The sequence below is a fragment of the Myotis yumanensis genome, unplaced genomic scaffold, assembly GCF_028538775.1.
Source record: "Myotis yumanensis isolate MYYU_CA2020_CCGP unplaced genomic scaffold, mMyoYum1.0.hap1 SCAF_1, whole genome shotgun sequence".
Taxonomy (NCBI): Eukaryota; Metazoa; Chordata; class Mammalia; order Chiroptera; family Vespertilionidae; genus Myotis; species Myotis yumanensis.
Window position 1 is genome coordinate 185,996,308 of NW_027223752.1, and position 26,851 is coordinate 186,023,158.

At 39.6% G+C, this 26,851-nt stretch overlaps 1 protein-coding gene across 4 annotated transcripts in view; it reads left to right on the top strand.

Annotated features, from left to right (window-relative positions):
* The window catches only part of HPSE (heparanase), a 40,375-nt gene extending 13,791 nt beyond the window's left edge, over positions 1–26,584 (top strand). The window contains exons 3-13 of one of the 4 annotated variants that reach the window (XR_011468369.1): positions 475–600; positions 9,247–9,420; positions 11,046–11,214; positions 11,521–11,568; positions 12,608–12,701; positions 13,132–13,238; positions 14,308–14,422; positions 17,161–17,279; positions 18,085–18,231; positions 24,988–25,229; positions 26,048–26,584. Coding sequence is in view for 2 of the 4 variants with exons in the window: in XM_070393582.1 (XP_070249683.1) it covers positions 475–600; positions 9,247–9,420; positions 11,046–11,214; positions 11,521–11,568; positions 12,608–12,701; positions 13,132–13,238; positions 14,308–14,422; positions 17,161–17,279; positions 18,085–18,231; positions 24,988–25,147 (1,259 nt within the window). In the remaining 2 variants the exon portion in view is untranslated. Of the gene's footprint in view, positions 1–474; positions 601–9,246; positions 9,421–11,045; positions 11,215–11,520; positions 11,569–12,607; positions 12,702–13,131; positions 13,239–14,307; positions 14,423–17,160; positions 17,280–18,084; positions 18,232–23,417; positions 23,500–24,987 lie in introns of all 4 variants that reach the window. The other 3 variants (XR_011468370.1, XM_070393599.1, XM_070393582.1) reach the window with 3 other exon arrangements.
* Positions 26,585–26,851: the final 267 nt, after the last annotated feature.

A 26,851-nucleotide genomic window follows, 5' to 3' on the forward strand; every position in this document is an offset into this window, starting at 1 on the left:
AGGTGCACACGTTGTGGCCTCAGAAGCTTTGACGATCCCAGATTTGAAGGAAAAATGTCCACATTTCCTGTCCTGCCATTATGGCAAGAGGAAATTAATCAGATGTAGTAAAACATATTTCTCTGTATTTTGAAGGCGAACCTTAAGAAAACTGAACTATGTTTTCTTCAGAGGGGCTCTCTGGTAATTTCACATTTCTGAGGAGCTTTCTGAATTATAAACTTATGTCCAGTCCAGTGTTCTGTGTCCAGTGTATGGCCGATGTTTCTTAAGAAACCTGCCCTTTTGTGTGTGTGTGGTGACTGATTAGCCAGCAAATTTGACTTGTTGTAACAGAATATATTTTCTCTGATCGCATACCTAATAACCAGAAACTTAGCCTACTTTAGCCACATAAGTACCTAACTAAATAAATGTATGGAATTTCAACCTTATCACTGAAAATAGATTCTCTAAATTATCTCCCTTCTGCAGATATTTGCAAGTCTGGATTCATCCCTTCTGACGTGGAGAAAAGGTTACAACTGGAATGGCCATCCCAGGAGCAGTTTCTACTCAGGGAACAGTATTACAAAAAGTTCAAGAATACCACCTACTCAAGTAAGAAATGAATGGCACCCTGCAAGTGTCCCAGCCCCTTAAATATTTGGAGAGCTTGAACTTGGCCTTCAATCTAATAAGCCCTATAGCAGTTGTGTAAAGCTGCATAATACTCAAATGTTATCAAGAGTTAATGGGATGTCCGGCTAGTGTGGCTCAGTGGTTGAGCGTCAATCTATAAACCAGGAGGTTATGGTTTAATTCCTGATCAGGGCACATGCCCAGGTTGGGGGCTCAATCCCCAGTGGAGGGGGGTGGGGGACATGCAGGAGGCAGCTGATCAATGATTCACTCTCATCATTGATGTTTCTATCTTTCCCTCTCCTTTCTTCTCTGAAATAAATTTAAAAAGCATTTTAAAAAATTAAGTCTATATATAAAAAAAAGAGTTAATGGAAATCTTGAACCCAAAACTTATGGGTGTTTTTTTTTTTTTTCTTGTCTTCACCTGACTTTACCTACTAACCACAAAATAGTTTTGTCCCAGAAACTATTCATTCATAAGCTTATAATAACCTTAACTTCTCTGAAGAGCTAGGAAATCAAGGAAGACATGGATACATTTGTCATGTAAAAGTAAAATAGAAAAGTATAAAGAGTGGAATGTGAAAACCTTGTTGTCCATTCTCTCTCCCCTCCCAGAAGCAACCCCTATTGTGAGTTGGTGCATTAGACAGAGGAATCCTGAGTCATACCAGATGGTCTTGGCCTTGACGCAGCTTTCTCTTTTTCTTCTGTGGTTTGCAAACACATGAGTAGCGCAACTAATCAGGAAGTTATTTCCATTCACTGAAACCATTTTTCAATCTTCAAAATGGGAGGATGTTGTCACGCAAGGCTTTGAAGCAACTAATCAAGCAAGCCTTATCTAACTATGAAATATATTTTTATCTGAAAGTTGATGGTTTCAGACCCTCCTAAGGGATGATGTTGCCCAAGATCTCAGTTGAGGAAATAGCCTGCTCAGAGAGTCCACAACTGTCTTCTTGGAACTTTTGAAAAATAAATGATCTTGAAGTTAATTTGGGTTAGTCAGCATTTCTTTTTTTTTTTTTTTTTTTTTTTTTTTTCAGTTGATCAGCAGCCTAGTCAGGACCTCTAGCCAGGATCTCCAGCCAAAGTTCTGGTCGGAGCTCTGGTTAGGAACTGATGAGGATCTGATGATGATCTGCTGAGGATCTGATGTTTATTGTCTTGTTACATCCGTATTTATACCAGCTGATTTTAATCCTGTCAATTTCTATTACAAAGGTTAGGGCGTTTCTTATCTCCATTCCAGGGAGTAAAGATTATGTAGCTTAACTACCCGCCTGGCACTTAATTAAGGGGTTGTATCCCCTCCCTAACCTCAGGGAAAAATCCCCACCTGGGGAAACAACCTTTCTCAGAGAGGTGAACTTGGTTAAAACACAAGGCACTAAGGAGAGCAAACATATTAAGAACAATATGCTATATATGCCAGGTCCCTTGAAACATATGCTGTGCAGATGTTTCTTTCCTGCAGCGACTCTGTCAAGCAGCAAGGATGGACCGGCTTCCGGCAAATTCCCCCTTTTTTATTTTTTAAATGATAGCGCATGCAAATCAGTGGCCACCTCTCAGATTGGGCTGTTTAAGACTCGGAAGAAGACTGGCAAGCAATGACAGTAAGCATAGCTATAAACATAGTGGATGAAGTGAACAAGGAGCCCCGTTCCTTAGGGGGTTGCCGGCCTCTTCAGTCAAGAGATTTCAGGTGTCCTCAAGTTGTTGGTTTGATTGTCTTTGTTGGTCTGGCTAGCGGGCGGCATCACTGGCGACGGGCTTCCTGAAGTGTCAGCGAGTTGAAGAGCTGCATCAAAGGGTCCATCACGGCCATGCTTGATGGTGGTGTTGGTGTCCAAGGAGGAATAAGCTGTGTCCTCTGGGTCAGCTGTTATGGAGGATGGAGGGTAGTAGAGAGAAAAAGAAAAGAAAGCAAAAGAACTACAAGGCATGGAAGTGTTTAGAAAAAAGAAGAGGAAGAAAGGGAAGAAGGCAGCATCCTGACACAGCCCTTTCCTTCATCTGCGCCTTTCCCTGTGGTCCAAGGTAGAAATGGGAAACAAGTCCTGTTGCAGTGAGAGGGCAGCTGCTGTCAGCCAGTCTCTGTCTTTACCTGGGTCCCGATCTGAGCTGGGCCAAGTCTCTTTCTGTTATCTGGGTCCCGATCTGAGCTGGGTGTGGGAAGCGGGAAGCAGCCATGGGGACAGGAGACCTCCCTCAGAAGGGGCGAGTATTCAAGACCCTGCATAGTTGGGGGGGGCGGGGTGAGGATCTGTGCCCCACCTCTGTTGACCCCCAAGTTCTCTCCTGCCAGCCCCTCTGCGACTGTGCCTGTCTTAGGTTGTTCTTCCCTGAGGAATCTTACCCGTCTTTGACTAACCAGCCATCCTCCGGGGCCAAGCAGGGTGATGTGAGGTTCAGTTCTGTCTCTTTGGTAGCCTACGCCCCCGGGGCCTCCACGCCCAGCAACTGCCTTGGGATCCCCTCGCCTGCTGGCGGGGCCCTGACATTAATCACATATCTTGGGGAACCCAGGTTTCTTCTCCAGGGAGGGCCCAGCTCACGCCATTGGGCTAGAGACAGATCCATGGTACCAGCCACCATGAGGCTTCAACCTCAGCATGAACAGAGAGCTCAGACAATAGCTATAGTCAATTGGATTGTAAGAAGAGGGTCCCTCTTGACACAAGGGTAAGAGGGGCCAATACAGGACTAAGGAGAGTCCCGGGACAGGACTTTCTCAGCCCAGGATCTCAGGCTCTTGGCACAAGACAACTTCATGTATGGGGCATATACCAAACACTCCCAGAAAAGGGAGGTGCCCTTCCTGGAACAGTAGGGTAGGGAGATTCTAGAAAAGGCTGTGTTCAGGAGAGAAGGAGAAAGGCCAAAGAACCAGCAAATAAGTAGTTAGATTTTTAAGAAAAAGGAAAAAGGAAAGAAGATGTGGGGCAAAGCTGGGACATATGGAGGCACATGTGATCCTCCCAATGGACAGATTGTTCCAGCTCAGGGCTGTACATCTGCTGCAGACGGGCACTGGTCAGGTGTGCTAGGGTGAGGTGGAAACGGAGGGCGGTGAGACATAAGGTCGGACTAGACGGTCTGGAATCCACACAGGTGAGTCTGCGTCCTGTAGAAATATACAAGCATATCCTCTCCCCCCGGGTTAAAAGTACATCAGGTCCCTTCCAGGCTCCTGTAAGTAAGTCTTTCCATTTGATGAAATAAGTGAGTTTCTGCTAAATGAAAGTTTCTTTTGCTGATTTACTCAGAGTCCTCGGACTTGGCTGAGAGAGTAGCTTCCACTTCTTGCTTTTCTACCATCTGTTGGGCCTCAGTTGTTAACTTCTTCAGCTGACCCTATGTTGGCACCTCAGTCCCTTGCATAGCCTTTCTTTTCTTCTTTTTTCCACTTTTCTGTCATCGGGGCAACTCTAAGTCTTTGGAACGATGGGACAAGGAGCTTCTCTGGGTCCATTGTGGTGGCACACGTAATGCATTTATTCAATCCAAGGCAGGCATAAAGAAGAAAAACCCCAAATGCTCTCTTGTATCCATTTTAAGAGTAAGATTGGCGCTTTCCGCTATTACCTGAGTCCTGATCTATCACCCCAGGGAGAGCTTTCCAATCCTGAACTTTTCCAGGGTGGAAAGGCTGCAGTGGGGTTAAGGATAAGGCTCCTTGGGCCTACTTCTCCCATGCCTTTACATTTACCTTTCCGGCACCTTTCCTTCCTCAGAAACGCATGGACATACTTCTTGTATAAAACATTCCATCTGACTGGGAGTAACCTTAACTCCTCTGCTAGCAAGCATATGTGTTAAAGATCAATACAGAGTCTTCTTTCTTTGGACTCAGTATGGCATATCTTCTCAATCTAAGGATCAATACAGAGTCTTCTTTCTTGGACTCAGTATGGCACATCTTCTCAATCTAAGTTCTGTACTATCCACCTTCTTACCCTACTTATCCTCTATAGAGGGTTCTGTAGCACCCTGGTGGAGTCCTATCCGTCCCGAGTGTAGGGGTTCTCAATGGGGGGGGCTTACCTAGGGGAATCCTGTTCCAGGGGTTCCCAAAGGTGTGGACGGAGTCAGCGAAAACTATCCACCCTCTTCCTACGGTGGAGTCCTATCCGTCCCGAGAGTGGGGCTTACCTAGGGGAATGGGGAGCTTACCTAAGGGTCCCTGTTCGGGTGCCATATGCTGGGGTCCAACCCCAGCAGGTCCAGGGGTCCCCAAAGGTGTGGACGGAATCGTCGAAGAAGGAATGACACGAAGACAGCCTTCAGTTGATCAGCAGCCTAGTCAGGACCTCTAGCCAGGATCTCCAGCCAAAGTTCTGGTCGGAGCTCTGGTTAGGAACTGATGAGGATCTGATGATGATCTGCTGAGGATCTGATCTAGTCAGCATTTCTAAAAGTACATTATTGAAAGTAAATTATCTTCATAAGATTTATATTGTACACTCTCTGGATTTCAGTGTATCCCATAGATTTTTTAATGTTTATATTTTTAAATTTATAAGATACAGAAAAACACACAACACATAAGAAATTGGAAAATACATTATATGCTAATAGATAATGTAGTTCTCTAAACTGTTTTGCATTTTAAAATAGGGCGGGACTACTCTGATTTGGTTGCACGGGATTTGGCATAAGGCAGGGCCACCTCAGATCCCATTAAAGGAATGACAGAAGTACAGAGAGACCTACAGCAGCAAGGCCTCATTTGCAATCAATCCTTATGATAAAGACCTGCTTAGAGAAGACCCCACAGCATTAAGTAATCTACAGATTCCCACTTTTTTCTTTAATCATATTAAATAGTACACCAATTTATCTTAAATTTTCCTTTAAAAAAAAGGTTTGCTCTCACATGACCTTTCTGGAACCAAAATGGTAGGTTTTCCACATCTTTTCCTGCCTGTGGGACTGGGAACTTCATAGTTCCTATACCAGGGCAAAGTTCCTTTGCTAACTACATAGTAACTGGGTCAGTAAAACTCCAGCCACCCTCTTGGCAATGCAAAAATCTGTAACAAATACAGATTGTTTATTTGTATTTGGAAACATTTGACTTCTGGTTTGAAATTCTCTATTTTAATCTGTATGTCTTGCCAACATATAGATAGGAATCCCTGTGTTTATTCTGGGCACCAACTCATCACAGTGATAAGTATCTCAGAAGCCAATGGGAGTTTCCGCACATTGTTCTGCATCCATGGCTGGGGTTGGTAATGCCTGAGTAACTTGGGGGGGGGCATGGAAGAGAGAACAAAAGTCTGTTGGGGCAAGGACACCTTGCTTTGCCAGTGGCCTGTACCCTTAAAACAGGTGTCCTAGAAGATACAGGGACATTTTCTCATTCCAGAGCCCATTGGGTGGTGTGTTTCACTTAAGTAGAAGATGACAAAAACATTCATCATGGGACTATAAACTCACACTGTAAACCTGCTAGGACAGGAAAGGCAGCAATGTGTTACAGGTATAATTCTGGGTGTGACTGCAGAAAGGAAGACTCTCTTATTAAAATAATCACATTCAATGAGCTAATTCTTTGCTCTTCTTCTCCACCTCTCTTCCTCATTATTATACTCCTCCACCCTCAACACCCACCCCACACTGGATGCTGGACACACTTACGTAAATAAATAAGTGTGTGATGGTACAATGTCAGAGAAAAAGATGGTAACAATTTTAAATGTCATTTACATTGCTTTGTCCCAGGAATTTTTCCATCCTCTCATATAGGAAGGGATAAGAGATTGGGTAATGACTGAGAGTTGGATAATTAGCTGTGAGTTTTCTTTGTTTTTTAAATCCTCACCCAAGGGCATGCTTAGAGAGAGGAAGGGAGAGAGTTGGGAAGGGGGGTGGGGAAGAGGACCATCAATGTGATAGGAAATCATTGATCGGTTGCCTTCCATCCATGCCAACCAGGGATCGAACCTGCACCCCAGGTTGTGCCCTGACCTGGAATCCAGTGGCAACCTTTAGATGACGATGCTCAACCAACTGAGCCATTCCAGCCGGGCAGCTGTGAGTTTTCTTATTGTTCTTATTTTGAAGAGGGAGTAGGCATTTTTTTTAAAGAGTGGATTTAAACTCAGTAATATGCAGCCCTTATGCTAGGAGATGGTACTGTTACGTGATAGGAGGCATATAATAGAATTTCAAGCTATATACATTCCAAGTGCATTTGGAAAAATAAAGAAATGGAAGAAGAGTAAAGTATGAGTTGAATAAATCTGCTAACATGCAAACATTTCAGGTTTTTTGAAAATGCCGTAATCTTTGTAAAGGGGCTGGGCAATAACAGTGCTTTATACCTGTAAGAGATATGCATGCCTTACAAAGCGTTTTCACGTATGTAGTTTCAACCTTGGTTTTGTGAGATAGGTAGGCGGATGACGGTACCAGTTCTAGGATTGCAGATCCGTAGCTGAGGCTCATGCAGGGTTCCACCTCCAGTTATTCAGTCTGTAAGTGGGAGAGTGGGACCTAGAACTCAGGACTTAGATTCCTGATCAGGACACTTTCTGCACTGTATAAGGCTAAAATATAGCTGTGAGTAGGCAGTTCCAGGAATTTTATAACAGACTAGTAATGGCACCAAAGAGCTGTGCGATATTGGACAAAGCACTTCGTTTCTTTGGGTATCCATTTCTTCAAAGGAAAATGAGGGTGGAGGTTTAGGGAGGACTCAGTAATCTCAAAGGCCCATGCTGTCCTAAACTGCAGCTTTAAGATCCAGTGGAACGCTGGGCAGCTGGGCTCAGAGAGCTTTGCACCCTGCAGTGTCCATGGGTTATGCATATATGCATACAAGTTCTTTGGTTAATCTCTTCCCACCCACCCACAAGATTTGGTTTTTAAACTGGGAGAATTCAAGAGTAAATTTCTATTTAACAAATGACTAAATATACATGCAAATCTTAATAACTTATTTAGCATATGATAACATTTAAAGATAACACTAAAAATTACACTGTTGCCACTCTCAAACAGTGATTATAGACTAGTTAATGTAGTTAATGGTTTAAAAATCTGAGTTCAAAAGTTCTCAAACTTTTATGGCACTTTAGTGACTCAGTGATTTTTTTCACAGCGTATTTAGCCTAAAAGAAATACCGAAGAGTTTGTTAATAGGTTATTAGGTTCAAACAACCGAATAGTAATAATTCTCATCTTGTCCAACAGACGTTGAAGTGTTTCCCTTGCAATTTAAAAGATCCTGCAATACCCCTGTGAGTAGGGTTGCCTGGTTAACTTTGAATTTCAGATAAAAATTTTTTTACTGTATTTCTCAACTATTGCATAGAATATCCACTAAAAAAAAAGTGTTCATTATTGCTTTGAAGTTCAAATTTAACCAGATACCCTGTATTTTTATTTTATTTCTTTATTATATTTAATGGGTTGACATTGATTTATAAGATTATGTAGGTTTCAAGTGTACATTTCTATGATACATGATCTGTACATTGCATTGTGTGCCCACCACCAAAGTCAAAGCATCTTCTGTCACCATATATTTGATCCCCTTTACTCAACCCGGGCAAGTGCCCTGCCTGGGAATCGAACCATGACTTCCTGGTTCATAGGTCGACACACAACCACTGAACTACATCAGTTGGGCTGTTTTTCTTCCTTGTTTGTTCATTTGTTGCTTTCAGGTTTATATCCCACTTATGAGTGAAATCATATGGTTCTTAACTTTTCCTGTCTGACATATTTCGCTTAGCAGGATATTCTAAGGTCCATCAATGTTGTTGCAAATGATGCCCTGTATTGTTTGTTTGTTTGTTTTTTGCTAAATCTAACGACCACACCGGTGAATTCATAGTGGCTTTCCAGGGTGCCTTGGCACATAGTTTGGAAAACAAAGCCCTATAGCCTGGACCAGTTTTTTAACACAACATTCTATTTATTTAAAATTAATAAATCATTTAAATGAATTTTTCAAAAAAATGTTTTTAATTAAATTTACCAAAATATTTTGTGACTGAGTTTATAAGTAAAGATATTTAGATTATTAAGCCTAGTCCCGTGGTCGGCAAACTGCGGCTCGTGAGCCACATGCAGCTCTTTGGCCCCTTGAATGTGGCTCTTCCTAAGCCTTAGGAGTACCCTAATTAAGTTAATAACAATGTACCTACCTATATAGTTTAAATTTAAAAAATTTGGCTCTCAAAAGAAATTTCAATCATTGTACTGTTGATATTTGGCTCTGTTGACTAATGAATTTGCCGACCACTGGCCTAGGGCTTATGTTGACTGATGAAGGTCTGGCCTGTGCATGTTGAGCACTGAGCTGCTACAATATGGTTTTTCCAATTCACCTGAGGTCATTTGAATAAAATCTGAGTGCCAGACCAAAGCTTCTGGTACTTTCCATGAGACTTGATTAAACAACTGAAGCAAATGAAGTTACATTAATTTTTTTTTAATTTGCCAGTCCAATTTTGTTGTCTCTTATTCATAATTATATTTACTCCTTAGGACAGAAACTCCTTAGATTTAACAGCAGAAATAGTGAACTATGAAGAGCAAATCTGGAGGCCTTTATCCCTGTGGTGCCAACCAAACTATTAAGTTATGTTCCTCTTCTAGGAAGCTCAGTGGATCTACTGTATACTTTTGCAAATTGCTCAGGACTGGACTTGATCTTTGGTCTAAATGCCTTACTTCGAACAGCAGACTTGCAGTGGAACAGTTCTAACGCTCAGCTGCTCTTGAACTACTGCTCTTCCAAGCGTTATAACATTTCTTGGGAACTAGGCAATGGTAAGTACCCCTGGAAACGTTTCATTAATGAGATTCCCCATTGGCATTCTTTGTTTCTACTTATGACATTAGCAAATGCACTTCTGGTTCGGCACATTTGTGCAGTGCTCAACAGTGCAACTTTTGGATTGCTTAAGGCAGAAAACTCCTATGTATATCCCAGAACCTGTTGCTAATTGCAGTTTATGATACATTTGAGCAGAGGACAACTCATTGAAACCAGCAACTTCCAGAGTTCCCTAGTTTCCTTGAGCTTTTCAGGGTCACTTTAAGCCTATTAGGCTTGGCAGGCTGGACTCGGCAAAACTGTAAAGCAGACTGTTGCTTTTCCCCTTCTGCTCCTTTACCTGTTTCTTGACTTGTCAGTTAATCTCAGCAACACCATTCCAACCCCCATGAAATGCTCAAGCTAGAAGTTCCCAGTATAGAATCCTACCCAGGTCAAACTCCTGATTGTCTTCTTTTTTGCAAGGAATGTGTAAATTCTAACTAAAGTGCAAATGACTAGCCACTTCATTCGAACATATTTATAGTGCCTTTTTCGCACATCAGCAAATGGAACTGACGATAAAATGGGAAATGAGATGTAATAGTATGATGAGCACTGTCCTGAGTATTTAATAAGTATCAACTTATTTTATCTTTTTAACCACCCTGAAGTAGAGACAATTATGACCTTCATTTCACAGATAGCAAGAGCACCAAAAGGTTAGCTAAATAGCTTTGTGATGCTGTGCAACTCTTAGAGGATTCTTAGAGAAGTTAGGCTTTGAACCCAGGCAATCTGCCTCCAGAACAAGGTCTCTGCTCTCTTGAGACTTCTATTCTAGAGGTAGGGAGCCAAACCAACAAGAAAACAAGCCAAGAAATGATGCATGCCAGTAGTGGTATGTGTTATGGTAAAGTCTAGAAGCAGCTTTTCTGATCGGGTTGCTGAGGATAACTGTCAACTTGGAGCGCGCGCGCACACACACAGAATAGAAGGGTAGAGGCACCTGTATCTTAGCCAGATGATGAACAACTTGACCATAGCCACCATATGCATAATAGGTCACCTGAACCCATCCTTACCCACCTCCCAACCTCCTTCCCTTCCTCCCTCCCTCCTTCCCTCCATCCCTCCCTACTTCCCTCCTCCCCTCCTTCCTTCCCTCCCTCCCTCCTTTTCTACCCTACAATCCCCAACTCCTTCTGCTCTTCACAGTGAGATAAAAGAGTGATGTCATTATGTTTCCCTCTTCCTTGGTCCCCATTTTGCAAAGAAAAGGTCTGGTTTCAGGGTGAAGGTATATGTGGGAAGTAGTTTGGACACTGTCTGTGCCTCCCTCCCATCTCTTCAGCTTTGCTACTTCTAGGATCATTTGCACATATAAACCTTCTATTTTTTTTAGCTATCCATTGGTTAAAATCCTCATTGTTAATTTCAAATTGTTTTAACACGCCGTCATACCTTAGTTATAGAATTCAAAATTTTTTTTTTCTGCAATATTGCCTTTATAACTAGTGGTTTTACTTTCCGTGACTTTGGATTCTAAGATCTTTGAAATTTGAAAAATGTTTTGTTATGTTTGCTTTTAAATAAGAAATTTCTACATAAGCGATTCTTTTGAAAATTGCTCTTTCAGAACCCAACAGTTTCCAGAAGAAGGCTGGTATTTTCATTGATGGATTGCAGTTAGGAGAAGATTTTGTTAAGTTGCATAAACTTCTAGGAACATCTGCTTTCAAAAATGCAAAACTCTATGGTCCAGATGTTGGTCAGCCTCGAGGAAAGACTGTTAAGATGCTGAGCAAGTAAGAGCTCGAGGAAGAATCTCTTTCTTAAAAATTGTATTTCTCTGGTATAGAATCTTCAATAGTCCACATGTTATTAAACAGTTCTCTGCCTGGCTAGATGGCTAAGCAAAAGAGAAAACATTGACTGGCTCAGAATACCAAGGATTTGGGTCAAATGGTACCTGTGATAAAGTTTGTATCTGAGTTAGGAAGTTTGTGTTTGCCTGATCCTAAAGCAGTAGCCAGCCCATTTCTTGTGTATATATTGTGTGTGTATGTATATATGAGAATTTAGTGATAACATCATAGATTTTGATTTTGTAGTTTCCTGGAAACTGGGGGAGAAGTGATTGATTCAGTTACATGGCATCAGTAAGTACATTTCCTGTTCTTTTTTGTTGTTGTTGTTCTTTTTTCATTGAATTTATCGATTAATAAAATTTTGTAGGTTTCAGGTGTACAATTCTCTACTACATCATCTGTATATTATACTGTGTGCTCACCACCCCAAGCCAAGTCTCCTTCCATCATCATTTATCCCCCATTTACCTTCCCATACCTTCCTCTCACCCCCCTTACCTCTGGCAATCACTATACGGTTGTCTGTGTCTATGAGGGTTTTTTTCTTGCTTAAACTGTTCACCTTTTCACCAAACCTTGCTACCCCGCTCCTCTCTAACAGCTGTCAGTCTGTTCTCTGTATCTATGAGTCTGTTTCTATTTTGTTAGTTTATTTTGTTCATTAGATTCCACATATGAATGAAATCATATAATACTTATCTTTCTCTGACTGGCTTATTTCACATAGCACAATACTCTCCAGGTCCATCCATGTTGTTGCAAAGGGTTAGATTTCCTTCTTTTTTTTTGGCCAAGTAGTATTCCATTGTGTAAATGTACCATAGCTTTTTTATCCACTCATCTACTAATGGTATGTCTTCTTAACACTAAAAAAGTACTGCTAGCTTTACTTACTGGTGTTTTTTTATTCCAAAAATGATTTCCATTTAACTGCTAATTGACTTTATAATTCAAGTAAGAATCACAGTGTCTCAAACAGCACTGTAGTAAAATTTTAACAAAACAAAAATTTAAACTTATTTTAAATAATGTGGTAGTTTCTACAAGATCAAAGCACGCTACCCTTTAACTCATGGGACAGATAAGTAGCTACAGCCAGTATCCTTGCGGAAGAACAAGTAACCCATGAGGCCCTGCACTGATGACTGTGTCTCCTCAAGGCAGAGTAACTGATCCCCTTTTATGGCTGTCTCGCCTTAGTAGAACTTCTGCCTCTTTCTTATAACAGGCAGGTGGGAAGAGGTAGTAAGAAGAGCAGGTTCGGCCAATTAACGTAAAAGCAGAAAGTAAAGGTTGTTACTTTTTTCTGATTATTTTCTAAATAATTTAGCTACTACTTGAATGGACGAACTGCTACCAAAGAAGATTTCCTAAACCCTGATGTACTGGATACTTTTATTTTACCTGTGCAAAAAATTTTTCAGGTAATAGTCTTTTATTCTTTTTTATGTAAAACCAAAGTCCTTATTCTGTGGTTTAGCTAGTGCCAAATTCTATAGGTGTATACATTTACATGTTTTCTAATCTTAGAGAACAGGCACTAATCTTATGCACCTTCTGTCCACTTAGCATCAGGTCCTACCCATGGACGTTGATTAGAAATGAAAAATACTTCTAATAGCCTTTTGGTAGAATTAACTTTCGTAGGCTATAAGAATGAGATCGTTTACATTTCTTCCACACCTAGAATTCCAATAAAAGTAAGTTACCCAAGACCTAAATGATTGTGAACTTATTTTGTAACTTTATTGGACAGATGGGTCTGGGAATACAAGATTTTGAATATCATTAATCTCCAGCACCATAGTTGGTCAGCTTGCTTGCATTTACCATGGAGACTTTCCTGTTTCATAGGTTGTTGAGATGACCAGACCCCACAAGAAGGTTTGGTTAGGAGAAACAAGCTCTGCGTATGGGGGTGGAGCACCCTTGCTGTCCGACACCTTTGCGGCTGGTTTCATGTGAGTGAAGTAGCACTTGCCTCAGGGACCAGATTTCAGCGTGCTCCTATTCTATTCGGTTGAAATAACTCATCAGTCTGATCAATGATGGTTTCTGTGGCTGAGCTCCAAAATTTGTGCCAGATTTTGTAAAATAATGATTTACTAAAGCTTGTTGGACATACTGTATTTAATCATTGTATGAATGAATTGCTTTAGAAGTTCTGTTCCTTAATTTTGGCCCATGGCCATGTCAAGGATTCCTCCTCTAAAGAATTACATTGTAAAAATGAAACAAAACAAAACAAAAACGTTGTAAAGGAGTTTATCTATAGCTCTGACTCTGGAAGGATTTGTAGTACATGCTACACAGTTATTACAGATTCCCAAGAAGTTTAGAGCCTGAAGTATGAGGTCACACCAGAGGACCTATCAATGAATTTAAATTAACTCCTACTCCAACCACCACAAACTTGATTGCTTTAAACAACCGATTAACTTAACATTCCATAACACCGTTAGCACTCTCATATTGAGACTTACTCGCTTTCCTCTCCTACTTACACAAAATAGGAGAATAAGCCCAGAATAAAGTACAAATCATTTATGCTCTTGGGGGCATGATGAGTAGAGAAAAAAATGGAGATGTTTGTTTTGACATTAACTAAAGATAAGGGGCAGAAGGTGTCCATAAAAGTTTAAGTGTGATCCTACTTATTTCACATTTTACTACTGACTACATGGAACCTTGTAGTGTTTAGACCTCACATAGGGATGGGGAGGAGGGGTACCTTGAAAGACAAGGAATAATTGTCTGTGGGGGTAGGAATTTATCTACTCCGTTTTATAGACCAAATCATAGCCTGAAGGGGACTTCTATGGCATATTAACAGTCCTCTAGGACTTGTAATCATGCAGAAGTATGGGAACTTGTGAAGGGAAGGATAGTCTCCATTTAATTTGAGAGACTTATTTATAATTAATACCAGTTTTCTGGTTTCATAGATGAATAAATCAGAATAGTCGATAATTAGAATTAAGTTACTTTGTTTTCCAAGTTTGAAATAAGTCGGGCCTCACTCTGTTCCAGGTGGCTGGATAAATTGGGCCTATCGGCCAGGATGGGCATAGAAGTGGTGATGAGGCAAGTGTTTTTTGGAGCTGGAGACTACCACTTGGTGGATGAAAACTTCGAACCTCTACCTGTAAGTGATCATTACTCTTCTGTTTCTGTGAGTAGATTAGACTATACTGAGGACCCTTAACCTCCTATGAATTGTCAACCCTCTCAGTAAATCAGTGCTCTCAATATAGCCAAACAATGGAAAGGGTAGAGAGAATCCATTCTAACTTTTTTGTATGTCAAGAGAAGAAATTGAGACTCAGGAATAATGTTTTTAATGTGAGCCATTTTGGACGTGGTGTGGGATTTGTTTAAAAGGGGTCATTTGAAATTTTATGACTTTCGTTTTACAAGATATAAAACTTGGATCAAAAAATGTTTAAGAGTAAATCAATGTTAAAATTGGTTATAGTATCCAAAGCTTTAAAACTTTTATGTCATTAAATCATAATTTATTTAACCTTAAGATAAGCCAGTAGTGTCACGTATTTGTTCAAAAATCTCACCCAAAGAATTGGCTATTTTATAATAATCTTCGAAGTATTTGTGAATTTTTAAAAAGTCCACCCTACCTCCAATTGCATCTGGTGCTAAATTAGGTAATCTAGCCTTTCTATCTAAAAAGGTGCCTGGAATCTATATGTGTCTAAAAATTGAAATAGTATAGATATCTCCCTAAGAAGTATGACCTTGATTTTTATTGTCTAAAATTATATTTGAGGATATCTGTTTTCTAAGAATAATTCCTAAAGGAATTATGTGAATATTGTAGGAAAGCTAAGTAAGTTTGCAAAAAGCACATACCAAAATATAAGCTAGGCTTCTGTGGTTTGTAGCTAGATTACTCAACAAAATTGCTTTTAATCTATAGTGGTCCAAGCTCATGGAACACACTGTTCATAACTTTTAGAAAATTCTTAGAAAAATGACCTTGCACAAAATAGAATCTGTCTTCCCCCAAGTGTATTATGAGCCATCTATAAAGTTAAACCAAACATGATAATTTCATTAGACAAATATCCAGAATCTACTGCTGGCCCTTTCTTAAATTGGCCTTGAGCAAGAAAGGTAAATAGTTTCTACAAAATTCACTTTGCGTACAATGTCTAGAAACTAGCCAGCTTATCCTGTCACTCTTTGTAAATAGTGCCAGTTATTTAGTTTGTTATCTAAATCTTCTCAGTGCCCAAGCATAAACCTTTGGCTTCAGACCCTTTTATATGCACTAACTATACTTTTTCCTTATGGTGTAGGATCAGCTAGCAAAACTTGCAAAAATAAATGTACCCTATTACTATGATTAGGATTAAGGGAATTGGCCTTAAACCTATTGTACCTGTCTGTTTTCTTATTTGAATTGCATAACAATCCCAGAAGCCAGAAAGACAGGTATCTTAAATCCTTGTTTTTCAGTTGAGGAAGTTCTAATTGAGATGAAGTCATGTGATTTGCTCGAGGTCACGCATTGGCCAGTATTATTCTAAAGAGTCCTGTACAAATCCTGGCTTGAGGCCTGCATGCTTTCTACCCAGGAACTGAACCGTGCTCAAGTTATGTCTCTTGTGAAACATTTCATTGATTCTACTCTTGTCTCAAGAGACGATTTGAATCCGAATTTATGGCAGAGAAACAAAAGCTGCCTACTTTCCCTAAGCAGCTTTTGAGAAGAGTTGAGGTATATATTGAGTGGTTTATTTTTAAACTAATAATTACGGAAAATTTCAAAGTAGAGAGAAAAGTGTATGAATCTCCAATCTTGTTTAATCTACAATGCTACCCACTCCTTACCTCCCATCTACTGTATTACTTTCAAGCAAATCTCGGATATATCACTTTATCCATAAATATTTTAGTATGTATCTTCTTTTTAAAAACAACAATATCATTATTATACTTTAAAATATTATCAGTAATTCCTCAATATCATCAAATATTAAATCAGTGTTTCACATTTTTCTTATTGTTGCAAATGTTTTAATAGTTAGCATATTCAAATCCATAAGATTCACATATAGCATTTGGTTGATATATCTCTTAAGTCTATTAATCTTTTGGGGGGTCTATTAATCTTTAAGTTCTCCTTTCCTTTTTTTTGTCCCTTGGAATTTATTAATTAAAGAAAGCAGGTAATTTGTTCCATAGTGTTTCCCACATTTTGGATTTTGCTAAATTTATTCATTTAGCATGTTCCTCTGTCCCCTATAGTTCCTGTAAACTGGTTGTTAGAACTAGAGGCTTGAGCTTAAGTTTTTTTGTTTTGTTTTGCAAGAATTCTTTGAAGGTGATGTTGTGTGCTTCCATCAACAGATATATAATGTCTGGTTATCTTTCTTTTTTTCACCTTGATAGCTAGTGATGATTGTCCCCTAATCCATTACTTTATTAGGGGTGTTAAAAGATTTTAAAGAAAATATTTTAATCTCTTAAACAGAAATTTTATTTTAAAAACTTGTCTTTGTGTGTGTGTGTGTGTGTGTGTGTGTGTCTAAAAATTCTGCTTTGAGCTTTGCTTTCGATTCTTGCATGATAGATAACAGAGAATATTTAAATTGTCTCTTAGTCAATAATTGCAGTCTTGAGCTATAACTCCTAGCAGGTATGGCCCCCTGAATTGTGGAAACGTAGTCCTTTAGTGATAAAAAGCAGCAAACAAGATATTGCACTCAGATTCATGGATAACTCAAAACAAAAGATGAATCCTATTTAATTACCTCTAGAATAACAGTCACACTCTTTGTAGGATAACGACTTCATTTTGTTAAATGAAGAACTAAGTAAACATCTATTTTTGTCCCTCCTCTCCCCAATCACCACAACTAGGATTATTGGCTCTCTCTTCTATTTAAGAAACTGGTGGGCACCATTGTATTAAAGGCAAGTGTGAAAGGTGAAGCCAGAAGCAAACTTCGAGTATACCTTCATTGCACAAACATCAACCAGTAAGTATGCAATACACTCTTTACAAACCAACAAGTTTTAATCAGTAAGTACCTAACTTCCTACTCTAACATCCTGTTGTCCCCTCTCTATTCAGAGGGTCTAAGCTGCGTCATTATTCTTTTATTTTTCCCATTTATAGTGATATGAGTCTAAAAAACAAACAACAACAACAACAAAAACCACAAAAAATATAGCTTAAACATTAGCATTTGACTTTTACAATGACTTTAATTGTCATAATCCATAATCGAAATATACCCTAACTTTAAATAAAGAATAGTACCAAAGTATTTTTAAAAAATATTATTTTATTGATTTCAAGGAAGGGAGAGGGAGAGAGAGAGAGAAACATCAATCATGAGAGAATCATTGATTGGCTGCCTCCTACATGCCCCCCACTGGGGATTGAGCCCGCAACCTGGGCATGTGTCCTGACCAGGAATTGAACCGTGACCTCCTGGTTCATAGGTCATCATTCAACCATTGAGCCACATTGGTTGTGCACCAATGCATTTTTATATGAACAATTACTTCATTGAATGACTATGAATGAATATAAATATAAATTCAAAGATCTCAGGGTACTCTGACCCAGACAGTGGTGCTGTGAAGAGCATTGTGTAATCAGTTTCAAATAGGGCCACATTCGTGGTCTTACATCATAATAAAAGGAAGGGTAAAAGGAGGGTCCATCATCACTATAGATACTAATACTTAGTATCCATAATTATATTTGTAATCAAGTTTTTAATTGTTTAAATGAGACAAATATTTTTACTATTGAGTCAATCTATTTGCTTTTAGCCCAAGGTATAAAGAAGGAGATTTAACTCTATATGCCTTAAACCTTCATAATGTCACCAAGCACTTGCAGTTACCACATTATTTATTTGACAAAGAAGTGGACAGATACCTTGTAAAACCTTCAGGACCTGATGGATTATTTTCCCAGTGAGTACTTTTTCTTGTTCATTTTAAACTTTCACCAAATATATCAATGTTTATCAGCATAGAGTGTTGATAGGAAGAAAAAGAAGCCAACTATTTCAAGTTTTGATAATTTTTAATATTCAGGAAGTTTATATATAAATACCTATTAATACACATATACTCACTCTGAGAGTCACAAGCAGAAGGGCTGAACACAAGCTAGCAGTTATCTTAGGAAGTAGTTTTCATTTCAAAACAACTTGATATGTCAAGATCCATTCAATATATTTAGATTATTTGCTCTAAAAATACTTATAATTCTTGGTAACACAGTCACAAAAGCAAAGCATACCTATATATAATTGCTATTAAGGGCATGGGGGTTGCTGTAAACTGTTATTCTATGTGAGCTGGGCATGAATTTCTAACAGCATTAAAGTAGTTTTTTATTACTTAAGAGTAAGGAAAAAGTAGCCTGAAATGTACCTTTTAGGTGGATTATTTGAAGTTGGTCCAAAGACAATTTGGTTTTAAAAGCCAGCCATTGAATATGTATTACAAAAGACCATATTTTCCCTTGCTGGGTGGCTTAGTTGGTTGGAACATTGTCCTGTACACCAAAAGGTTGTGGGTTTGATTCCTGATCATAGCGCATTCCCAGGTTTTGGGTTTCATCCCCCATCGGGATGCATATGGGAGGCAACCGATTGATGTTACTCCCTCCCTCCCTCCCTCCCTCTCTCCTCCCTCTCTCTCTAAAAGTCAATAAAAACATCCTCGGGTGAGGATTAAAAAAAACAAATAGACCATATTTAAGAGACTATCCAAGAATGTGTATGAGCTTTGAAGAGTTAGGCCCACAGACATTGTCAAATTTCTGTCCAATGTGTGTTGGAAGGAGCTCTTTTCATCATGGTTATTCTCAGATTGAAGCATAAAAAATTAAGAGTTTACAAAATTCTTTTAATCTCCTCCCATCTTTGCAAATGCTATATGAGTGATGTTTTCAGTGACAATTAGCATCATAACCTGAAGAAGGACAGTAAGAATGCTTTCTCCAAAGTCCTATCCCCCATAGATAAACATTACTAACACTGGGTATCATTCCTTTATTTTTGTCCCTATGCTTTCTTTTATTATAACTGTAAGCATACAACCTCTAATGGGAAAAAGAGGAAGAACCCATAAGTTTTCCCATGTCTTTCCATGCAGAGCCTTTGTAGACATTTTAAAAAAGTTTTTTAATTGAATTTATTGGGGAGACATTGGTTAAGAAAATTATATAGGTTTCAGGTGTACAATTCTATTATACATCATCTGTATATTGTATTGTGTGTTCACCACCCTGTAGACATTTTTAATGGGTTTCATGTTTATAAAATACTATGGCCTACTTACCCTTTTCCTACTGTTTAAACCTTTTTTTCCTGTTGTATATAATGCATATTTGGGTAACAGATACTTTTCTCTGTTTGGGTTCTGACCCTTTTTGAGTGGGCCTTTTTAGCGTATTTGTGTCTGATGCTAATAAGGGAAATGCTTTTGTAAAGTAATTGAATAATAGTTGTAGAGTTGCAAGAGTCTTAGATCATTTTAGTCCAACTTTAGGTCAGTATCTGATTCCTCCTCTGGTGCTCCCAGCCTCTCCTGGTGACTGTTCGCGCTGGTGGGGACAAAGTGAGCCTCTTTATGCCTTTTTTCTGCTGCTCTTAGTCCTGTTTTTCAGGGCAGAGGTTGGAAACTACACCTCATGCCTGTGGTCAAGTGGGTTTAGACAAGTGGTTTTTCTCTTCCTGGTAGGAAAGGTTGGCATGCACTCTGTTAAGTTTTCATTTTTAACTAGGGGCCCAGTGCATGAATCCGTGCACCTTGAAAGGAACTGTGGGCCTTGAGGCTGCGGTGGGCACAGGGGCGGGTCTCGGCCCATCCTCTGTGCCCCTGCCCGGCCCCTCCTGCTGCAGCCCCTGGTCCCGTAGGCCGGCAGCCCCACTTCCACTGCCGCCACTGCTCCCATGCGCTGAGGGCGCCGGCCCTGCTGGCACCTGCTGACGGCTCAGAGCGATTGGGGCTGGCACCAGCAGTGGGTGCGAGTGGGGCCAGCACCGTCAGCATGTGCGAGTGGTGGCTGCTGCCCCAATCGCCCCTAAGGAGCAGGGGGAGGTGGAGAAGCCCTCAAGGGCGATCGGGGCAAGCAGCCGCCACTCACACCCGCTGACAGCGCCAGCCGCAGGTGCGAGTGGCGGCTCTGACACCAGCAATGGGTGCGAGTGGGGCCAGTGCTGGCAGCAAGTTTGAGTGCTGGGTGGGACCGCGGCACACGGGAGCAAAGAATTTTCAGTAACCACCAGAGGCTCGCCCCATTGACAGCAACCAGCGCTCCACGTTGGTCTGGCACCTCTGCTCACTTGTTCCACCATCCCGCTGTGGCCGAAGTCCGCCGTGTTCCATGCCCGCCCCTGGTGGTCAGTGCACATCATAGTGACCGGTTGTTCGGTTGTTCTGCCATTCGGTCTATTTGCATATTAGCCTTTTATTATATAGGATTAGTTGTCAATATTTAACAATTGACAACTACTAAAAAAGTCTTTAAAAATGGGTACTCTGGCAACTCGGGGCTTGTTCTTTCCTTTTAGATATAACCCCATTATGCCTGTCCTATGACACTTGCATGTATAACTTCCTTGGCCCTTGTGGGCATTTGAGTTTGCTACCCTTAGTCTGGAGCAATGTCAAATATCTCATTTTCTCCAGAACAACTCTCAAATTCTTGAAGGACAACTGCTTTGTATTCCAGCTCTATTTCATCTGAAACCTCACAAACATATTTTATATTTCTTTGTCATCATGTTGCTGAATTCAAAATATGAAACAAGATACTACTCTCAAATAAAACCCCAACCACATTGTCCAGCCTGATGTGGAAATGATCAGCATGCTTTAAGCCAGGGGTGGGGAAATCCGGCCCATGGGCCATAATAAGGCTTTCAAAATCATTTAGTCTGGCCCTGCCAAGGCCTTATGGGTGATTAATTAAATGTTCAACCACATATAGCAGGCTAATTTTTAAGTTGATAATTTTGTATGGCCCGTGAATGATGTTATAAATATCCCAGTGGCTCTTGGCATGAAAAAGGCTCCCCACCCCTGCCATCTCACACTCTGTGCACTGATTGCATCCTTTAGCTATATTTATAGTTGATTAAACAGTTTAGCCTGATGGAATTAGTATCTTGCCCGTGTTTCATCATTCTAACCCACAGCAGGATTAACTTACAACGATCAGAGTTACCTTTGAACTCCGCTGCCTATTCAAAAGTGTTTCTGAAATGTTTGGTGTACCCTGGTAAAAGGTCCTCAACATTGTGCCAAACAGCTCTTACTACTGTCACGTAAAGATGTTTTCAAGACCTATTTTTGTTTGTGGTTTCCTGATCATAGTCACAGCATTTCCTCCTAGAGCCCCTTCAAAACACTGGTGTGATGCAGGTGTGAAAACAAACCCCAGTGCATGCGGACTGAGCATAACTGCAATGCGGGCTTCTCAGCCTCCAGCACAGTCATGAACATCTTTTTTTTTTTTTTATAATATGTTTTGTTGATTTTTTACAGAGAGGAAAGGAGAGGGATAGAGAGTTAGAAACATCGATGAGAGAGAAACATCGATCAGCCGCCTCCTGCACACTCCCCGCTGGGGATGTGCCCGCAACCAAGGTACGTGCCCTTGACCGGAATCGAACCTGGGACCTTTCAGTCCGCAGGCCGATGCTCTTATCCACTGAGCCAAACCAGTTAGGGCTCATGAACATCTTATTCATATCTCTTATTTTTAGTTATTTTTCCTTTTTTATTTAAAAGATTATGACAAAATGTATGCCATAGTAAGAATTTCCAACAGTAGAAGAAGGTGTACATAGAAAAGTCATTTCCTCACTCCTCACTCCACAGTCCCGCTACTCCCAGGAGTTTGAGTATCATTCTAGAAGTGTGCTATCCATATATAAGCCTAAGCATCTTTCGTTTAAAAACATCCATGTCTTTTTACATTAGCACATTCAGACCTGCTTAGTTCTTAAGATTAGATGATTTATTTAACTAATCGCCTGTAGTTGGACACGTTGATTGATCCCAGTATTTTATACACAGCATCTTTACATACTGGCACACGGAATGGGAGGATATGTCTTAAAGTACAGAGCCCAGACCTGGGCCTCTGACCAAGATTAAATGGGATACAGTTTTTCTGCTGACTGAAACTTAGGGAGGATAGAGGATTAAGAGATCTTTAAAAATGAGATATTTATAATAATTAAGGGGGAAACAATCAAGTTTTTTTAATTTTTAAAAATTATTTAATTTTATTTTTTCAATTACAGTTTACATCCACTATTATTTTGTATTAGGTATACAACATAGTGGTTAGACAATGATATACTTTACAAAGGGTTCCCCCCAATAATTCCAGTACCCACCTGGCACCATACATACTCATTATAATATTATTGACTATGTTCCCTATGCTGTACTTTATATGCCTGTGACTGTTTTGTAACTACCAATCTGTACTTTTAAATTCCTTCATCTTTTCCACCCAGTCCCTCAACCCCTTTCCTCTCTGGCAACCATCAGTCTGTTCTTTGTATCTATGAGTCTGTTTCTATTTTGTTTGTTCATTTATTTTGTTCTTTAGATTCCACATATAAATGAAATTATATGGTATTTGTCTTTCTCTGTCTGACTTACTTCACTTAGCCTAATACCATCCAAGCTGTTGCAAATGGTAAGATTTCATCTTTTTATGGCCTAGTAATAGTCCATTGCATATATGTACCACTACTTTTTTATCCAGTCATTTATCAATGGGTATTTGTGTTGCTTCTATATCTTGGCTATTGTAAATAACACTGCAGTGAACATAGAGGTGCATAGATTCTTTTGAATTAGTGTTTTGGGTTTATTTGGATATATACCCAGAAGTAGAATCACTGGGTTGTAAAAAAGTCCCATTTTTAATTTTTTAAGGACCCTTCATACTGTTTTTCCATAGTGGCTGCACTAATCTGCATTCCTACCAACAGTGTGCAAGGGTTCCCTTTTCTCCACATCCTCGCCAACACTTGTTGTTTGTTGATTTATTGATGATAGCCATTCTGACAGGAGCGAGGTGGTATCTCATTGTGTTTTTTAACTTTCATTTCCCTAATTGTTAGTGACATCGAGCATCTTTCCATATGTTTCTTGGCCATCTGTATGTCCTCTTTGGAAGAGTCGATTTTTAAGAGACTGTGTACAGTATGTACTCATTTTGTTTAAATGAAAATATGTATTATACATACACAGAAAAGAGATGAAGGAATATACATCAAAATACTAAAAATAGTTTGGATGATTTAACAGGTTAATTTTGTTATATCTGTTTCTGAATAATGATGATATGATACTTTTACAGCACTTACCACATGCAACTTACTCTCTTAAGTGTCCTATATATATTACATGAATTACATATATGACATATATGTAACTCTGACATGAACTAATCCTCTAAATTTTTACAGTAAAAAAGTACTAATTTTATTCATGATATAAAAATCACTTGAGAAAAAGATAATAGAGATATAAATATCATTTAGAATTATGGAAGTAGTTATTAGTATAACTAAAAGCAGCCTAAAGCTTTCTTCATACACTCTTGTTTATATTGGATTTGTTGCTGCGAGCATGTATTCATTTGATTTAAATAATAGTAAATGTGCATGAGCAATAACACTTGTGCTTAACAAGTTTTTCCAGTATTTGACTCAGTTTTGAATTTGAATTCCCCAGTGAAATGCAAAGAAAATATAATTTGTTTTCAATCTGTGGTTTAGCCAAACAAAATCATTTTGTTTTACCCAGCAACGTACATTCTACCAAAATATCTTCACAACATAAGAAAGTAAATGTATATCTCCTGGGGAGAATAAAGTTAGAAAGCTATGGACATAGTTACCAGTGGAAACTTTTAATTACTGTAATTTTTTTATGTTAAATGTGAAATTTACATTCCATTCATTATATCTATTTGCTCTATATAAAATATTTGCCATTATTTGCCATAAATGTTCCACAAATCCAGAAGTTATGTCATGTTTATCCTTTTTATACTTCCATTTTATAGACTAATATAGATCACATGTTCCATTTTTTGTAAAGGCCCAGACAGTAAATACTTCAGGCTTTGTAGGCCATATGGTCACTGTCACAACTACTCAATTGTACCTTGAAGATCATCTAGGTCAAATACCTAACTGATAGAGTGTGGAAACACAAGTTATGTAATACTAGAGGCCTGGTGCACGAAATCATGCACGCGTGGGGTCCCTCGGGGTGGCCTGTAGGGATCAGACCCCAGCTTGTGACCCCAGCCTCGCAGCCCCACCCGGCAACCCGCCTTGGTCTGGCGCTGCCCATTCACCTGCTCCACCATCCTGCCACAGTCCCACTCTCATCAGGGCCCATCAGGGCCAGCAGCACCTCCACTACCACCCGCTTCCAGCGCCACATGGCTGATGCCCGCCATGTTCGCGCCATCCCCTGGTGGTCAACGCACATCATAGCAAGCAGTCGAACTCCCAGTCAAAAGACTGCCTGAGGGGACAATTTGCATATTAGGCTTTTATTATATAGGATAGGCTATCACAGAAAAAGTTTTTGGTCTTAAAAAGATCTCACAACTTTTGTAGAGCAGGCGGAGCACACACGACATGGCTAACTTAAATGTATCTTTCCACGTTGCAGATCTGTCCAGCTCAATGACAAAACTCTGAGGATGGTGGATGACCAAACCCTGCCAGCTTTGACAGAAAAGCCGCTCAGCCCAGGAAGTCCACTGAGCCTGCCGGCTTTCTCCTATGGGTTTTTTGTGATAAGGAATGCCAGAGTTGCTGCTTGCCTCTGAAAATGAATGGCATACGCTAGCCTTGAGATTGAATTTTTCAAGTGTATTGAGAAGAGGAAAGCAAAACTCAAGCTACAGGAAGGCAAGCAGATACATTACAAATCAACCAGTGGGAGCTGAGGGGCAGGGACACTCTCAGGCTAGACTTAGCACAGCATTTTCTTCCCTTTAAGTAAATCACTGCTACCTTGTGCCAAACACTATTCTTGTACTTTATGTGTAATATTTTTATTTAAGGTTATTACAAATGTATATGAATGTTTCCAATACAGCCAGGAGGCAAGTAAGTGAAGGATATATTATTCGTTTTAAGAAAGTGCTTAGTTTTTATTTTCCAAAACAGTTACTAGAAGATTGTCAGATTCTTTCCTGCATGTGCTGCCTCCATGGGCTCCCATCAGAAAAAGTTTACTACCATAACCTCCAAATTGTCTATAAAAGAGAGACAATCTCTTTGCACCTGAATAGAGAGCTAGAATCAGTCGCCAGTTTTCTACTCTTTGTTCTGTTTGTCTTTGTCAACAATACTCTGTGAGAAGACAGATAGTGAATATGATCATATTAAAAAATTATTAATGACAATCATTTTGACAGAGGTATTATGTAAAATTTAAATGAAATAAAAAATAACTATAAGGGAAATTGATTTGCCAAGAGGAGAAAATTTGGTTAAATACGTTATCACCATCCGTTCATGTTTACTTCTGTTACACTTTTTTTCCGCCTTTAGTTCTTATTTTAGTTGGGGAGCTTTTGGCTGCAAGTAACAGAAAACCCTGATTCTAATGGCTTAAACGATAAGGACATTTAAAATCCCAAATTACAAGAAGTAGAAACATGGAGGGCTCCATAGCTCAGTAAGGAACCAGGCTCTTTCCATCTCTGCTCTGCTACCTTTAGTATTGGCTTCATTCTCAAGCTTGTGGCATGATGGCTGCAGCTGTTCCATGGACCCACGGAGACCTGGCAGCATCCAGGGAAAGAAGATGAGCAATTTTTCTGTGTCTCCTTCACAGACTTGAAGAACGCTTTCACAGAGGTTCTCCCGGCAAACCTCTCCTTGTGTCTCCTCGTGTCTTATTATTGGTCAGGAATGGACCACATGGTCATTCTCACAGTCACTGCCAACATCACTGAGATTCCTGTAGTTGTCTGCTAGTAATCTTTTGGAATGGAGTGGGTGTTGGGAAGCCCATGGCACTGACCACTACACTTCTGTACTTTTATCCGAGACAGGATGTACTCCTTTCCCCTGTATCTTAAATTTTAGAAATGTGATCCTCTTCATATTTATGCCAACTATGAATAAATATTGTGTCAATTAAATTTAATCACATTTATGAGGAGCTAAAGCTGGATGCTTAAATGCCCTTACATTTTGTAGGTATGTGGTTTTTATATTTTCACAGTTGAAATAAAGCAATTTTTATAATCTCAGTATTGCACAATTATTCTTTTAATAAAGCTTAAGCCTACATTTGGAAGCCTTGTTTTTCTCCACTGCATTGTCTACACCTCCTGTCTTGACTTGTCCCTTCAGTCTGACACCAAAAGAGGTGACCTTGACGCAAAAGGCTCATCAGGCATAAACACAATTTCCTCCCTCATCATGCAGATTCAGTGTTAACATCTTGTTCTATTTTTTTACCTGTCCCCTTGGCCACTTAATAAAGTCAAGGTCTAATTTTTATTTGTATAATCATT